Below are 16016 nucleotides of genomic sequence, written 5' to 3' on the forward strand. Positions count from 1 at the left end.
ACCACACGATATCGTTGAATAATCCATAACAACGAGCGCCGCCATTGTCAATTTACCGCCGGAAAGACTTCATCTTAACATGACAGACACATGAAGCCAAAATTGGAAAGACGTTATTTTGATGTCAGAGGAATTTCAGCTCAAGGTCAGAAAGATGACGGCACATGAGCTGTGAATGGTATTACAAAGGAAATAGCCGGGAGTCGGTACACGGCGCTTACAACTCACATGTAGTCAAATGTGAACATCTGCAGTCGCATGACTGACTATTATCTTGACAGTTTTCATATACTGTATGTGGTCAGACGTTATGATGCAAATATATATGTATTAAAGGATAAAAGTCGGCAATAATTCCAACAGTTGGTACATTGAAAGACACTATCTGCTGCGTTACAGTTTAAAACTCTTATTATTAAATGACAGTTTCAATGAGATTTCAGCGTGAATTCAACCATTGTAATTTCTCGTGCAGAATTATCGACCTCAGCTGCAAAGATCCGGTGTCAGTCAGGCTTAAAATTGAACACAGAGACACTTCCTCACTGCTGCGAGGACAAAAACACGACAAACTGTTAAAGGAGCCATCTGTTGTTGTGTGACTAGCTGCGACAAACAACAGGACAACCCACCGTTCAGTCGTGCTCCAATAGCGACCAGGATGACGGGCACACCCCAGTGCCTCAGGAGTGGGCGGAGCCTCGGGGCATAACCATTCCTGACCTGCTGGAAGGCCAGCTTATCTGTGACTGAATATTTAATAACCAGGATGTCCGCCTGCTCGAGAACTTTCCGCACGCTGGCCCAATCGCTGTCCAGCAAGTCCTGGAGGGGGACAACGAAAGCAAAGCGAAGTGTCGGTGAAGGGGCAGGAACGTGAGGAAAAGACAACAAACAAAGTGGCTTGATGAAGATTCCCCCCCCCCCCCCCCCCCTTCCCTCCACCAAGCATTGATCTCACCTCAGTCAACCTCTCTCCGTGTCTCCCTAAGTATAAATACCTCAGGGCGGCCCTCGGGACTTTACCCTCAAGGACCTGTGTGAGCCTCACTGTTCTAAACTAACCTAATTCAACTCATTAGCCAGGCAAAACACTTAGGAAAGCTTGCAGCAGAAAGCCTAGAGTCATTTGAATAAAAAATTGACAAAGAAAAATAGAATCAAACTGACGAGACTTTTCCCGACAAAACCTCTCACAGGGTTAGACAGCACCATAAAACAGTTATTCATGTCATATGCTATTAGCTACAAAAGTTCTTTCATCTTTTTTTTTTTCCCCTTTTTTTTTTGTGCGCCGCATGTTGAAATAGCGTCCTAAGAATAGAGACGTTCTTTTAAACCTGCAATCAGCGCTGGGAGGCAAGTAGCCTTGGAATTTCAAATGTTGGACGTCTTCTGATATACAGGAGCCGTGTTAAAAAAAAAATAATAATAATTATGAGGAGGTTAGGTGCATTTTCAAGGGAGGTCGCATTCCTTTTCCATTAACCTGACCTGTCTTGATCTTTCGCTGCAATCTGGACACAGAATGTGGCGTAGTCTTATCTTTACACAATGCGGAGATATCGTTCTTGTGTGATAACACATTCCTAAACGATAACAGTTTTACACCCAAAGAGCCTGGAACATGACCGTCATTGCACGTCTATCCTTGCACATCTTTCTCCGTCTTCTCTTACCCAGCTGGGACAATCCTGAACAACCACGGTGACATCTCCGAAGACCCGCGAGGTGTACTCCATGAAGGCCGGGTTGTGTCGGCTGTTCTCCAGGTCACAGGGTCCCACCAGCGCCCCGTGACCCAGGTAGCTCCACAGCAGACCTCCCTGCAGCTGCCCCTGGCCCATGATCTCCTCCCCGGGTCCCACTCCTCCGGGGCACTCGCTGCCCAGAGCCACAATGTGAATGGACCTGCAAGCCAGACAACTCTCGGTCGTAAGTGACCCGAAGGCGGGCGACGATCCAGAGACGGAGCTGAGGGAGACGGGGGTCCTGCTGCGCCTCATGACAATATAAATCACTGAGATGAACCGTGCAAAGGCCTTTTGGGGGGGCTCAGTCACACTTGCATGGATGCTCATTACAACATTCAAGCTTAAATGGTTATTTACTGACTTAAATATTCCAGCATGCAGCCGAATCAGGATCCCCCTCTCTCTCTCTCTTTCTCTCCCTCTCTCTCACAGTGAGCCTCACATCAACTTACATTGTGGTCACGGCGGTTGTGATCCGTTGCTCTTCGCTATGGAGCCCGTTTCCCGCACGGCGCGTCTCCACGCCGGTCTGCAGACAGCTTTACCGCAATGAGCCACGGCTCCGCTCCGCCGTTAATCCCTCTCATCGGCGGACGGTCCCCGCGGAGCTTCCGCTGCCGGGGAGTTTCGCAGTGACTCGCATTTCAACCTCCCTCCTCCCCGCCACCAACCACCACCACCACCACCACAACCCCCTCCTCTTCGTCGTCGTCTCGTTATTCATTCATAAAAACGGAGCTCGACACCGTCCCGACCCGCAGAGGCGCGTCCGGCAGCGGAGCGGCAGGCGGCGGCGGCGGCGGCGGCGGCGCCCATGAGCGGCCGCTGCGCTGCGGACTAACAAGTTGTCGGCAGGTAGGAAAACACTACTGACGGCGCGGAGGAGTCGAGAGGAGCGGGCAGCCTCGCACCGCCGCGGCCGAAACACATGAATGACGTCGGCGGATCAAACAAAGTCTTACCCGGGGGGGTGGAAGGGTGGAAGGGGAGAAGGAGAGAGAGAGAGACAGAGAGAGAGAGAAAGAAAGAGAGAGAGAGAGAGAGAGAGAGAAAGAGAGAGGGATGGAACGCGGCTGAACCCCCGGGTGCTCGCGCCTGACTCAGCATCACGCACGCGGACATAAACACGCTAATGCCGAATCTTCGACGGGAAGGAAAACAACGGATTATTTTTATTTATTTATTTATTTTATTTATTTATTGTGAGGCATATGTTTATAAACCGTGTCTGTTTTTATCGTGTGTTTTTTTTTCCATTTATTTATTTATTTTTTAATTTGATTTAGAGAGGTCGAGAGCCCATTGGTTGCGATGCACAGCTCGCGGGCGCCAGCAACTTCCATTATCAGTGTGGACTCGCGCGCGGCGGGAAAACATTTATTTATTTATTTATTTATTTATTTTTAATTTATTTATTGTGAACGACAACGACGTCCGCTTTCGTTGTAGTTCATTGTTTTTTTTTCTTCATTTATTTTTTTAATTTTATTATTTGTTTATATTTCATCCAATGAGGTCGAGAGCCCATTGGCTGCGATGCACAGCTCGCGTGCGCCAGCAACTTCCATTCTCTTGGCGCGGAACCGCGCGCGTGCGCACGCGCTTAAATCCTGCACACATAATGAAGTGTCAGCAAGCAAAATGAAAAGAATTGGCTCCCTTGTTAATTACAGCTAAAATCGTAAAAGTGATGTGGTGCAGTGGTTGTTTTATATGGGAAGTTGTAATACGTAACTCGAATGTCTAACTCCAGACACACCATTAGGAACATTTTGTTCCTAAATATTCAGAAACTTGTTTTTCACTGTTGAAATTATTACAAAGGCCCTCCTGCAGAACCACAAACAAATCCAAGAATAGCTTGACCCTCGCCGATTTAATCAGCATCTTGTTTCACTCACAACCGCGATGAATAATGCAAACTGTAAATCCAGCAGGGACTATTTATGTCTCTAATTTAAATGCCCTGTGAAATGGGCTGTTTCCATGCTGTGTAATATGTATACAAAACCTGCCAAGCGGTTTCCCCAGGCAGACGACTTTTTTTGACCGAGCAGCCCGCCATTTGACCTAGTGCAAATGACCACCTGCACGCAAAGGTCCTTGTCTAGAATTCTTAATCTGGCTATGTAATCAAATTTTAAATTTTAATGTGTGTGTAATATTTCCCAAGCTTTCTCCCACTCCACACACACCCGCTGTTGCCCTCTTCCTTTCTTGAGGGAATGTAAAGTGTCACACACGCCAGGCTGGCTTCCTCCAGCCTGGCGTGTTTCTGCTGTCGGGCAGCTGCATCTTTCATGTTCACGTCATCATACCCCGTAGCCATTGTGTTGTAAACGTGCAGCGTTTGTACGACTTTATCTCCCTGTTGGTGATATAGCCTGCAGGAGAGAGCTAAATGGGAAAGGCTTATTTTAATTTTTTGGGCCGGGCTTCCTAAAATGTAATTCTTGCATAGCCTACGGAGAAAATGTTAACGAGAAACGAGGGTCGAGAAAAATGAGAAAAGATGGGGATTTACTTGCCACAAGGTTTACCCATGTATGTTATGGACTACCCCTTTAAAATTCAATTTCAGTATTAAAGCAGTTGACCACAGGAGCAGTCCAGAGCCCCATTTCAGCTTTTAGGGTTGGGGCATCATGAAAAATGAAATTGGATATTAAATGAATGAAAACGATTTTAATGAATTTTTTGGGGCGTTTCATCTAATTTGAACAACTGTGTGTGACCCCTCCATGTGTACCGCTTTTGATTAGAAAAACAGATATATTCTCACTTCATTATTTGTACTGCTATTTTTGCACTGCAGAGGTGGGGCGGTGTTCACTCTGGACCGAGACGTACAACCTTTCATTCACACGTTTGGTCAATTTAGGCATGTTTTTGAACTGTGGGAGGAAACACCCAGAACCTGGAGGAAACCCACACAGACAGGAGGAGAACATGGAGATTCCACGCAGAAAGACGTCCATGTCAGAAACCAACCCTCTTGCTGTGAGGCGGAAACGATAACCCCCTGCGCCACCGTGCCGCTCCTGTAAGATTCAGTTATTTTCTAATCATTTTCTGAGACACACCAATTTTACTTATTTATCCGCTTTTTATTTCATTTAATTTTTTTTGTAATTTTTAAGGTCATTTTTATCTCTTTAGGTGTTTCATGAAGCCTTTTTTTTTTTGCAAAATAAATGCTTTTATTATTTTTCACATTGATATACTCCTGTGTTTTTATAGTAAATGATTGTTTTCTCTGTCAGTATGCATTTCTTTGAGCCCCCGTGCGAATGTAAAACGGGCCTATGTGATCGACCACCCAAAAAAATTGCATTGACGTTCACTCATCAGATGCGTTACTATTAATGTGTGGTATATTTGTATACTGTCAGTATTCCAAGGACACTTACTAAAGCTTGACAGGATTATTCATGGTTGTTCTAGTTGATAAAGTTACTCATGGGCAAAGGGTTTGACAAGATATCCCATCTGCTATGGTTTATTTCTGACGTCCTGTGTTTGTGCTCTGTCTTGTGATTTTTTTTTCCCAACTAAATGAAGGTGAAATGCTCAAACTGCCCCTTTAAAGCACAATAACGTGGTTGTGTCTGCTCACATCAGCCCGACCTGTGTGTGTGAACAGAGCTTGCAGCTGGGCCCCATGAGGGGGGTAAGCGGAGAATACCAACGGATGAAATTGCTCCATAAGTGGCCTCTGTTTATCACACCATTTTTGACCTTATTGCCACTCAAACAGCTTTAAAATGCCTCATTTGCGAAAGCTGCCTTGCCAGTGGGCGTCATATATAAGTAAAGCCAAAGTTTATTCTCTCAAACCTCCGGAGGACTGGGGTGTCAATCCAATAACCCTTCATATTACTAAGTAATTTATTGTATCTAGAGGGTTGCAAGATGACTGACTGTAGATACACCCTTTCGGGTGTTTTGGCGCTCCCATCCAGGAAGTGTAAAAATGATTTGTCAGCCAACAAGAAAATATGTCGGCGCGTACTCTCAGATGCTTTAACCTATGCAGCCCTTGACCTTGCACTCACGCTTGCTCAACAAAGTGAACAAATGTGAACATTACAAAAACTTGCCCTTATTTGTAGTGTGATTCAAAATCAATGATTTTCCATTTTAGAATACCAGTGATCGGTAAAAGTCTTCCTTTTTTTTTTTGACCTATTGATTCAGCAGCTACATGCATAATACATAAATCGGAAATAAATGGACGGGGATACAAAGACTGGACTTGAATGTGATCAGTGATCAGACACGTTTATTTTATTTGACTTTTATTTGGTGAATATAAAAACCTACAAAGCACACACACCTGCCAATAAAAAACTTGCACCCTCTTAAATAAGTGTAATATAACAGCTTTCTCAAGCAGACTGAACTCATGGATTTTTTTGGAGTTGTTATACGTGTTATATCTAAGCGGCAAACAAGCGTACAGGACTGTCTCAGAAAATTAGAATATTGTGATAAAGTTCTTTATCTTCTGTAATGCAATTAGAAAAACAAAAATGTCATACATTCTGGATTCATTACAAATCAACTGAAATATTGCAAGCCTTTTATTATTTTAATTTTGCTGATTATGGCTTACATCTTAAGGAAACTCAAAAATCCTATCTCAAAATATTAGAATATCATGAAAAAGTAATTTTTGTTTTCTTGATTGCATTACAGAAGATAAAGAACTTTATCACAATATTCTAATTTTCTGAGCCAGTCCCGTATACACTGCTATACAGCAAGATGCAGCGACATACATAATTATAAATTAGATTGTTTTAAATCCAACTGATCACTTGAGGTAGAGGTGTGCGTGATTATTCAGTCACATTGGATTAGCCTCTTATAATCACTCACAGGGGATGATTTTGATGCCGCGGTCGTCCTCTAGGAGGATTTTTGTTTTTTCTTTTCTTTTTCTTTTTCCGCTTTCTCAATTTTGTCCCTCTGCTCTTGGCCCTTCTCTCCCTGGAAGAAGTCGGACTCCAACCAGCCGGGCATCTTCGAGAGCTCGACGTAAATGTCCCCGTTATTCTCCGTCACCGTGTGGATTCGCTGCTTTGCGCCTTTTGAATACCATCTGGGAACAGGCGATTCTGACGTGGGGTCCCTGGCCTTGTACAAGCCCTCGCCTTCAGCCAGAGATATCTTATACTTGTGCTTGGGACAAATTATGCACAGTTTGCCACCGCAGTCCTGTGAGGGAAGCAAACAAACAAGCTCATGTGGAAGAAATGCCGGACGTTTAGGACATTTAATCCCCGTGGCTAATATTATCAGCATAACATTACATAATATAAGCTTACTCAATATCGATCTGTGTATCCCTCACCGTTTTAGGTTCTGGTCCATATTTTCTATAATGCAATAACGAACGGGAAAGTATATGACCCAACTCGCAGTTTGGGTTCTTTCTTTTGGTCAGAAAAACAGCAAACCTCACCTCGATGTCTCCATTCTGCAGGGATCCAGCAGCATCTGACGGCGGGTTAGAGGATCAAGTTATTGCAAGATGAGCGTATAAACCTCCTCACAAACTCAAAACGGGTTAAACTGTATACTGAAATGTCCCATAAAATTGTAGGATTGTATTCTCAAAACATAAGAGCAGCTCCAATTATAGGAAGTACTTGAACATAGATTAGCCCTTAAGTGATATGTCTATCGTTTATAGGCAATTTAGCGTAAATGTTTTTAAAGGTTTCCAGTGTGATATTACGCACCGAGAAAAAAAAAAAAAAAGCTCTGTAAATATGGTACAAACTAGAGTACTCTGCTTGGAAACATTTGGATTTATAATCCCTGATTATAATACAATTCTGTTTCTCTTGCAAAAATCAATGTGGCTTTGGGAAAGCTTGGTCCTTTTATATCCGTACGCAAAAGCGTTATGCAATTATGTACTCACGATAGCAGTAGAAGTCCATCGCGTAGAATTCTCCCAGGTGGTAGATAATCAGAATATCTCGACCCGCTAATGATCTGAAGGTGCGCTTTGCTTCCATTAGTTCTTCTTTTCTACCCACAAAGTGAGGGCCCTCGGGCTGCCCCTGCGCCTCCATGGCCCTGTGTAATTATTTTAATAGCAAAGGCATAAATGTCACATTTTATCATTTGTCATATAAAATTACTTTCCCTTGTATCAGCACCTCATACGATCAGGTGTAAAACGTTATCCAGCCAGTGTGACCGTGTCGCGTTTCCGGATGACAACTTCAGGCCAAATCTTTACCGCGCATATGAGTGTGGCTTTTTGGTTTTGTCACGAGGATTACTGTGTTGGCATGCCATCAAAGCTGTCATCTTACATTAAATCCACCACACCTCCAGAACACTCAGGCTTGAGAATCCAGGCAAAGACATGCCTTGGCACTGATCTGCTCTGTTACACAAACACACACACACACACACACACACAAACACACACACACATCGGTTCAGGAATTCCTAATACGTGTCTCATCATCGCCACTCTTGAATAACATCATTAGTCAACATTAATCCTTCAGTGGTGTTTTTAACTGCTATTTTCCCGTGTCAAGAATAGCAGATCAGTCGAGTATCTATCTACACTGTATGTGACCTACATGAAGACACAAGCGGGCTGAAAGAAAACAACATAAAACATACAGTCCAGTAGGCTCTCATCATTCCAGTCAAAGATCGGATACGTGTGTAATTTCTGTGACAGCACGATGCAGGAGGACCTGACCTCCATTGTGATTCATGTATAGCATAGTGGAATAATGAGCGCTTCGGTGCAGGCTGAGTAAGCACAGTAGTAGCAGTAAAAGTCAAATGTCTTCAAGCCTCTGGCTAAACCACGGATAGCTATATAATATAAAGGAAAGAGCTTTTAAAACTGCAAGATCAGGATATATATTAGGAAAACTGCAGTTTCCTTTGGACCCCTAGACTAATTTGTACAAAATTATCCAAAGGAATATTAATGCATCCTCTCTCTCTCTCTCTCTCTCTCTGGTGCCACACATTCTTAGTTTCTATAGGCTTCCTAATTTTAATATAAATAATCTGTCTCGCTAAAATTAGGAAATCAGCCATCAATCACACATTTATATTTTACTCATTACCTCGTACTCCAGCGGCAGCTTCCTCTGCACCAAGGTGAACAAATGTATTGCTGACAACTGGGTTTCCCGGAAGGAGGCCGTGTTATTATCTTCGGTCACAGACTGTCTGCAGTTGCCCCTTATCTACTTTGGGTACATTTCTTATCTCTGTCATGCACAACTGTATCACTTTATAAAAAAAATGCATTTGTGTCATATTGATACCTTATAATTATGTTAAATAATCACTTTTATGTCAGCGCTGTCCAAATTATTTTGAGCATCTTTTAAAAACATTATCTGCAGTTGCAATAGGAGAAAGTAGTAAGATGTTTTACTCCGCCCCCACCTTTCTTTACCATTTCCATTTTCCATCGAAATTAACTGTAGTGGCAAAAGTGAATACTACTGATAATAATAATGATAACAACAACAACAACAACAGCAACAACAACAACAACAACAACAACAACAACAGCAAATAATAATAATAATAATAATAAAATAATAAATACGTCAACGTTAATCTGATATGCAGATTCTATTACTAATATAATATTGTGTTATTATATTTTTACACCCAAATAGGATGGTAGTAGCTAGGAGAATAATTGTTTCCATCTACCAAAGGGTCCCATAGCATGTTGGAGAGGAAATGTACAAAGTTGCAACTGTTATGTTCTTGTACTACTTGTTTTTTTTCTATGTTCAACATCATTTCATGTCACAGGATTTCTGAGCAAAATATTGCGATTCGTGTTCAAGAACATTTGTCTCTTTTATTGTAAATACAGTTATGTGGATGTTGAATGCGAAGGCTAATTAGTTTCCTTGTAGACTGAGAAAATTGTTACGCTGTGAAAGCTGTGTACTTATTTTTGGATGAGCTTGAAAATGTTAGATCACAAAGCTGAAACGATTCAATTTTTCTCATCTTGGTTTGTGCGATTATTTTGGTTTTCACAAGACTGTCATGATGTGAACAGACCACGATTGTCTTTCTGATAAAAAAAAAACTTTTTACTAAAAGCCAATTGTAGTGAAGAAGGGTTACAGTTTCATAAGAATATTTTTAGTGATGTAAATGAGCTTAATACGTGGCCTATGATTTAACTTTTGATTTTAAGAAAGATCATTGCATGCGGATCGTTTTAGAAAGCGGAACTATTTACGGTCTGTCCCGTGTGTTTCCGCCCGGACCCAATTTCTCGCTGCACAGTGTGTGTTTTCCTCCCTGCTACTGAGAAACCAACTACACCCTGTCAAATCTTTTAAATCACATTAAGCCGTAAGTTTAACAACATTTCTATCCATTCAACCCAGGCTGTTATTGTTTTATTCGTGTAAACAGACAAGTCGATTTTTTTTTTTTTATACAGCGGCTAACAGCAACTTGCTACTGTATTTAGCAGCTAATGTCCTGGAGGACTATTGGCTTTCGCCAATTATTCAGAGGGAGATTTTAGTGTCCTTTTTTATATATTTGTATCATTTTACCAATCGAGCAATGCACTTGCATTATTTTTTCTAATTTTGCTCGACTGGCTGGTGATTTAAAACCAGTACTTTGTCAGGACTGTTTCACATTGATAAATGCTATACCTGAGGCTAATATGCCTTGTATGAATAAAAACAAATAATGCTCAGATTGAATCTGTATTTAATGATGTTAATGTCAGAAAGTTTCAAGTCATCATGCTTAGAGATCTTTGTAGGAGAAAAATAAGACCACTATACCTCCCAAATGTCACTACTTCACAAAATGCTTTCTATCTTATCATCCTAAAATCATATCCCTGTTTTCATATGGTCTATGAAAATGTGACTTCTTGTGACTCATACCTTTTTTTCTCATTTAAAATAAAGTTAAAGAAGATGGCGCTGCGTGCCTGTGGCTTCATAATATTTCGCCGTATTGTCAGCTGTGCTCCTCCAAAAGATAACATCGAGTACCTCCTCTTGCAAACCTCTTATGGGGAGCACCACTGGACCCCTCCTAAAGGTAAAAACCCAAACACTTATGTATCATTTTTCTTATGTTCCAACTCGAAAATGCCATTTTAAACTTGTTTGTTTACCTTCAGGTCATGTGGACCCGGGCGAGGATGACCTCACTACAGCTCTGAGAGAGACCAAGGAGGAGGCAGGGCTGGGGGCCGAGCAACTGCGAGTCATTGAGGACTTCGTTCAGGAGCTGCATTACGAGGTGCGAGGCAGACCTAAAGACGTGCTTTATTGGCTGGCTGAGTTGAGGGATCCCGGGACAGCGGTGACTTTGTCCGAGGAGCATCAGAACTACCGTTGGGCCCAGCTGGAGGACGCGTGTGCTCTTGCCCAGTACAAAGACCTCCAGGACACGCTGAGAGCAGCACACAGACACTTAGAAGCAGGACAGGATAAGCATTGACACGGGAAAATTCGAATTACAGGGTGATTGAAAAGGGCCATCTGCCATGTTGGACTCCAAGATCAAGATCGGTTTGAATGTGAATTAACTTGTTCATGTCATTCACAATTTTAGTGAGTCTCTCGGCATTAAATATTGTTGGGCTATCGTTGGGTGATTTTCTCTCCACAGTGAACTGTTCATTAAGAAATGCAGGGAGAAACTAAAATCAGAATTATTGTGCAGTTAAGGTACATTACACACAGTTAATTGTTCAAATATTAATGAAATAAATAACTTGCTCAGGTTTTTGCGCTTGAGCGACTTTTTGTTTGGATGAACACAAACCGCAGGCAACAGATTCTGCCACAGGGTGGCAGCAAAAATAATTGGGTTTTCCAACCTGTGATAGCATTTCCGCAACATGGGTGAAAATTCTTAGGTCACGCCTCATATTAAGGGTCTGTTTCAGGTTCTGACCCCCAAAATTTAGATGTCTGACACTCCTGACAACCCACCACTACACAGACATGTAGTTAAACCCCATGTATACACACATATGTGCAAATAGCCTTATTTCAGTTTCAAATAACACTCATTTTTATTTGTATTTTATTATTTTATATCTGTTGTAAACTTATGCCGACAAATATGTCATGACTTAAAAATTCTATATGGCATCTAGAAGTCCTTAAAAAGCCCCAACATCATTTTATCATGACCCATGGGAATTCCTGCCTTGGTGAACCAGCTCTGCAGTAAGAACTCGGGGTGCAGTTTGTGAGGTGACAATGCATTTTATAAAACAGTAATGTGCAGGAAGGGAGGGAAGGAGAGAAGACCAGTGACCCAAAGAATACATGGATTGCCACCTCCATTTGCTGTTGTCGCCTTGAATCACATAATTCATAAATTCATTTTTTGGCTAGTAAGGTTTAAGTTTTAGAAGCAACTGCATGACTATTCTCGCATCAAGTGTTTTTCCAAACATCTTAGCCAATACATCTTATACAGTATGGTGTAGCTTGTTGTAGAGACCGGCGATGAATGAAAAAAATATGGTAAATAGGAGGCTTGAATTAAATCTTGTTTTATTTGGATTTTCCAATTCAACCACAATCATTTTACGCCTCAGCTTGTGTGTCATCTTAATGTTCGTCCACAAAACCGATGTCCCTGGTCACTTCTTAAACGATGCGGGCTTAGCGACAGATTTTAAAGCTATATTACAAACAAGTCCCAACAATGTGTTTTTTTTTTTAACAATAGAATCTTTATGTGTGTCATTTGCATCCTCACAAACACAAAAATAATGAAGACAAAAAAAAAAAACAAGTGGAAACCAACAACTACAGCATTATACTGATAGATGTGGACGTGTTGAAATGTAGTTATGGACACACACAAGTCAGTTCATTGAGTGTGAACATGTGACATCCACAGGACCTCACTGTGCTGCCTCACACTTTGAAAAAAAAACACGCTTATTCACACACACATATTGACACACACACACACACACACAGATTATATGAACCTAATTTTTGAGGGAATAACATCTTAACGTCTCAGACTTTAGTCCTTTTTAAACGGTCATATCTTGGGTTGTTTTTCGTCATAAGAAATATTTGTCGAACGACTCAATTAGGCCCCGTATGTTTTTTTGCACCTCCCCCAAAGAATGAAAATGACATGTAAAAAGAAATTGAACACAAACAGGTTTAAGTCCAAAGAACACTGAAGAGCCATTGTGTAAGCCACGCTACATCCTCAATTTGCTATGTAATGGAAACAGCGCCATTTTAAAGAAAACTAAACATTATGAGAAATGTGCTTGTTTGTTTTCCTGCCAAGAGACCGATATCTTGATTACGTTCTCATGTGATGTTACAGCCAGGAGCCGGTTAGCTTAGCTTAGCTCAAACCAGTGACTACCTCAGTCAAAAGTCTTTGACCTTGAATTTACATACTTAGATTCATTAAGTCACTGGACGCCTGCGTGATCATGATTGTTAGTTCATCCCTCAAGCTCCTAGAAACTGAGTAAAGAAGCTTAGCAAGTTGGGAAGAGGGTAAAATAATGTTTCACCAATTAACACATGGTGTACTTTCAAGACAAACATGATAACTACTTACTATTCTTTTACTTCTCATGGAGGCCACCTTTGAAAAAAAAACTCATTTCGATTGTAACATTTTTGAAAATCACAATAAATCATGTCAATCTAATAATTAGAGCCTATTGAGTTTTGATAAGTTTAGGATGTAACCCAACAATCGGTTTTCAGAATTTTCAAATCTTTGTGCTTAACTAAGCTATGGTTACATGAGCTAAGCTAAACCAAGCTAAGCAGCTGATGGCATGGTAATAGCTTTTGATACAACACACACACACACTCTAATTTCTGTTACATAACTTCTCTATAATGTGGAAATGAGTGGAAAAAGGGGTGTGGGGGGGCAGAAAAGTGCAGAATGTATCCACTTTCTGTTGAATCCTTGAAAGATCCTGTGCATCAATGGGTTTCACATGTGGGCTCCAGTCTCTGCAGGTTTCCAAGTTAATTTTTCACTCCTTTGGTTTTTACAATGAAATCCAAACAAGCGTCTCTTAAACAGTTGATTCAGACATCTTGGCATCCATCGCTCCGTGGTCTTGAAAATGGATGGACGTCGCACGATACTTGGATTTCCTCGGTGAGGGATTTGCCTTGTGCTTGGTTGTGGAGAACAGTCATAAACACAACCGTAAAACACAGCTCAAACATGTGATTTCATCATTTCCTTAATGCCGTACAGGTAATATCAGTGACATTTATGCTGCACAATGTGTTCAAAAGCTTAATACTTTGAGGGTATTTTTGGATCAGTGAGTTCAGGCTTTTCTGAAACACTACGAGAGCTCCGTGTCTTCTCAGCAAAGTTCAAGCGGTCACTGGAGCAAACTCGCCCTAGTGACAGACATCTGCCCCAATTCCACAGAGACAAATAAGAAAGCCCCAACATTGCAGTCTGATGAACAGTAAATGTGATTGAATGCACCTCTCACACACACGCACACACACACACACACACACGCACAAGCGTCTTAATTCATTCCACCGCAAATGTCCAGCTGAGCAGCTGATCTGCATGCTGATTTTTGTCCAGTACTGTGTGTGTGCCGTCGCACATCAACAATATCCAAGTTCAACTATATTGCATTTAAGCGTACGTTGGTAGTCATGAAACAAAAATGTGACATTTTCACATCTTTCATGACAATGCGAGCACTGGAGAAGAGAGTCATCATTTCATATTTAACTTTTTTTTTTTTTTTTTTTTCATTACCAAACTAAAAGGTCTAAAATGGGACCGACAGCAAGCCTTGTCACGCGTAAACACGCTGGTGGTGGATTCCAGACTGTCTTCTCACCCTGCCCTTTTACGACACCAGTGATAGAAATGAAAAGACAAGATGGACGTGAGGAGCAGTGTTACGTGATCGTTTTTTTTTTTCTCTCCTGGTATTTTTCTCTCAGCGAAAGTCTATTGAGGCCCTGAGGTTTAAGAGGCAGAGAGAGGTGTAAGAGGCGACGTCTTTGCCCCAAGTCCAGCGAGTTTGCTTCGAGGGAGCATTTTCGAGGGGCACAACTGAAGATGGGCCTATTGCATCACATTCAAACCAACGTGCAGTGAATGTCATGGGGAGACGGGCTCTCCACGGGGCCAGGCGTCCATCATCTTTTGCCTGGTTCGTGTGCCACACAGCTGACTGTCCGTTGGCCAGACAATTGCATCCTCCCACAGACACATCGGGGAGGACAGAATGTCAACTGAAACAAATGTCAGAATAAACAGCAACAAGGAAAGAAAACGGTAAATAGAATAAATGTTGAACACAAAACCCATACAATCGGACACGGACCAGCCAGCGCTCGCCGACCGGTAACAGTGGAGTTAAAGATACAACCATTAAAATGTTTTTTCATCATTTATCAAATATTTGCTTGTTGATGTGTAAATAGCACGATTTTCGATAGTAACGAAAGGTATTTTAAGGATTGCGAAATGTGAGAGTTGTCCTGTTTCTAGTATGATTGAAATGTAAAAACAATCTATTAGTGTTTCTCCTACACTGACACTCAAATAACCACTAGTAGTGTAGTGTTAATAATAGATGTTTCATGAATAATTAAACATGTGACTCAATTAATATTGCCGTTGCCTGAAAGCCTTTTATTAATCAAAAAAAAACATTTTGCACATTTTTTCGTTTCCTAGACTGCTGAAGTGGTCCTGGTCCTGCAGCCAAAACGAAATTTGAAAAATGGGAAACCTACGACTTCTTTAATGACCGGCGAAGCGTGCAGCTGGGCTCCAGTAAGTGTGTGTGACAGCTCACACCCTTGAGCTTTTCACACCCTGTTGTAACAATGAATCGGCCTTTAATAACAGCTATTAATAATAGAATATTTCAATGATAAATCACAGTCCAAGAGTGGAGTTGCAACAAGTCCATTGTTCTGTTTTTTCTAATTTATTGACATTTGGAAAATGTCAACAAAATACTGCCCTGGTGTTCTTAAAAGCGAAGCTTAATATTTATATTTGAAACTGCAGCTGACGACACTAACTGTCTACGGATCATTTCACTGTAGCGGCACATTGTCACAGAAAAGGTGGGAGAGGCCCTTAATCTCTTGATGAATGGACTCGGGCTGTGCTGCCCGAGGGATAATGGGTCTACAGTGACAGAACGGTACCGAAACCCTGTCTCTTTTGTTTCCGGAAAAAAACGGG

At 41.6% G+C, this 16016-nt stretch overlaps 3 protein-coding genes across 8 annotated transcripts in view; 1 reads left to right on the forward strand and 2 right to left on the reverse strand.

Moving 5' to 3' along the window:
* rhobtb3 (Rho related BTB domain containing 3) overlaps nucleotides 1-2339 on the reverse strand; it is a 29899-nt gene extending 27560 nt beyond the window's left edge. For both annotated transcript variants that reach the window (XM_086168037.1, XM_086168036.1), the window contains exons 1-3: nucleotides 2207-2339; nucleotides 1680-1911; nucleotides 633-825 (exon numbers count right to left, since the gene is read on the reverse strand). In XM_086168037.1, coding sequence (XP_086024163.1) covers nucleotides 633-825; nucleotides 1680-1911; nucleotides 2207-2208 — 427 coding nt within the window. In that variant the 5' untranslated portion in view covers nucleotides 2209-2339. The remainder of the gene's footprint in view (nucleotides 1-632; nucleotides 826-1679; nucleotides 1912-2206) is intronic.
* A 129-nt stretch (nucleotides 2340-2468) lies between these two features.
* Nucleotides 2469-12353, forward strand: nudt2 (nudix (nucleoside diphosphate linked moiety X)-type motif 2). 3 transcript variants are annotated; one of them, XM_086168044.1, is made up of 4 exons: nucleotides 2469-2609; nucleotides 4570-4797; nucleotides 10715-10850; nucleotides 10933-12353. In XM_086168044.1, the coding sequence occupies exons 3-4, from the start codon at nucleotides 10724-10726 to the stop codon at nucleotides 11253-11255; spliced, it is 450 nt and encodes a 149-aa protein (XP_086024170.1). In that variant the 5' UTR covers nucleotides 2469-2609; nucleotides 4570-4797; nucleotides 10715-10723; the 3' UTR covers nucleotides 11256-12353. The 3 variants fall into 3 exon arrangements, with proteins under 3 accessions (XP_086024170.1, XP_086024172.1, XP_086024171.1); XM_086168046.1 differs by having other exon boundaries at nucleotides 2482-2609; nucleotides 4636-4797; XM_086168045.1 differs by lacking the exons at nucleotides 2469-2609; nucleotides 4570-4797 and adding an exon at nucleotides 9980-10136.
* rfesd (Rieske (Fe-S) domain containing) lies at nucleotides 5945-8942 on the reverse strand. 3 transcript variants are annotated; one of them, XM_086168041.1, is made up of 5 exons: nucleotides 8870-8890; nucleotides 8087-8160; nucleotides 7687-7844; nucleotides 7222-7256; nucleotides 5945-6974 (listed from the first exon to the last, which is right to left on the reverse strand). In XM_086168041.1, coding segments are annotated over exons 2-5 (504 nt in total). In that variant the 5' UTR covers nucleotides 8089-8160; nucleotides 8870-8890; the 3' UTR covers nucleotides 5945-6665. The 3 variants fall into 3 exon arrangements, with proteins under 3 accessions (XP_086024167.1, XP_086024168.1, XP_086024166.1); XM_086168042.1 differs by lacking the exon at nucleotides 8087-8160 and having other exon boundaries at nucleotides 8870-8942; XM_086168040.1 differs by lacking the exons at nucleotides 8087-8160; nucleotides 8870-8890 and adding an exon at nucleotides 7928-8073.
* Nucleotides 12354-16016: the final 3663 nt, after the last annotated feature.

Source organism: Fistularia commersonii, chromosome 21 (genome assembly GCF_037954325.1).
Source record: "Fistularia commersonii isolate RoL2024-O1a breed Wild chromosome 21, RoL_Fcom_v1.0, whole genome shotgun sequence".
Taxonomy (NCBI): Eukaryota; Metazoa; Chordata; class Actinopteri; order Syngnathiformes; family Fistulariidae; genus Fistularia; species Fistularia commersonii.

What these genes read in the sequence shown, in the direction of transcription:
- nudt2 (XM_086168044.1), top strand. Translation starts at nt 10,724, where the DNA reads ATGGCGCTGCGTGCCTGTGGCTTCATAATATTTCGCCGTATTGTCAGC. An exon ending in CCACTGGACCCCTCCTAAAG is followed by an intron (nt 10,851 to 10,932) that starts GTAAAAACCCAA and finishes GTTTACCTTCAG; the next exon opens with GTCATGTGGACCCGGGCGAG.
- rfesd (XM_086168040.1), bottom strand. An exon ending in GATGGACTTCTACTGCTATC is followed by an intron (nt 7,257 to 7,686) that starts GTGAGTACATAA and finishes ACCCGCCGTCAG; the next exon opens with ATGCTGCTGGATCCCTGCAG. An exon ending in TGCAGAATGGAGACATCGAG is followed by an intron (nt 6,975 to 7,221) that starts GTGAGGTTTGCT and finishes CTTCCCTCACAG; the next exon opens with GACTGCGGTGGCAAACTGTG.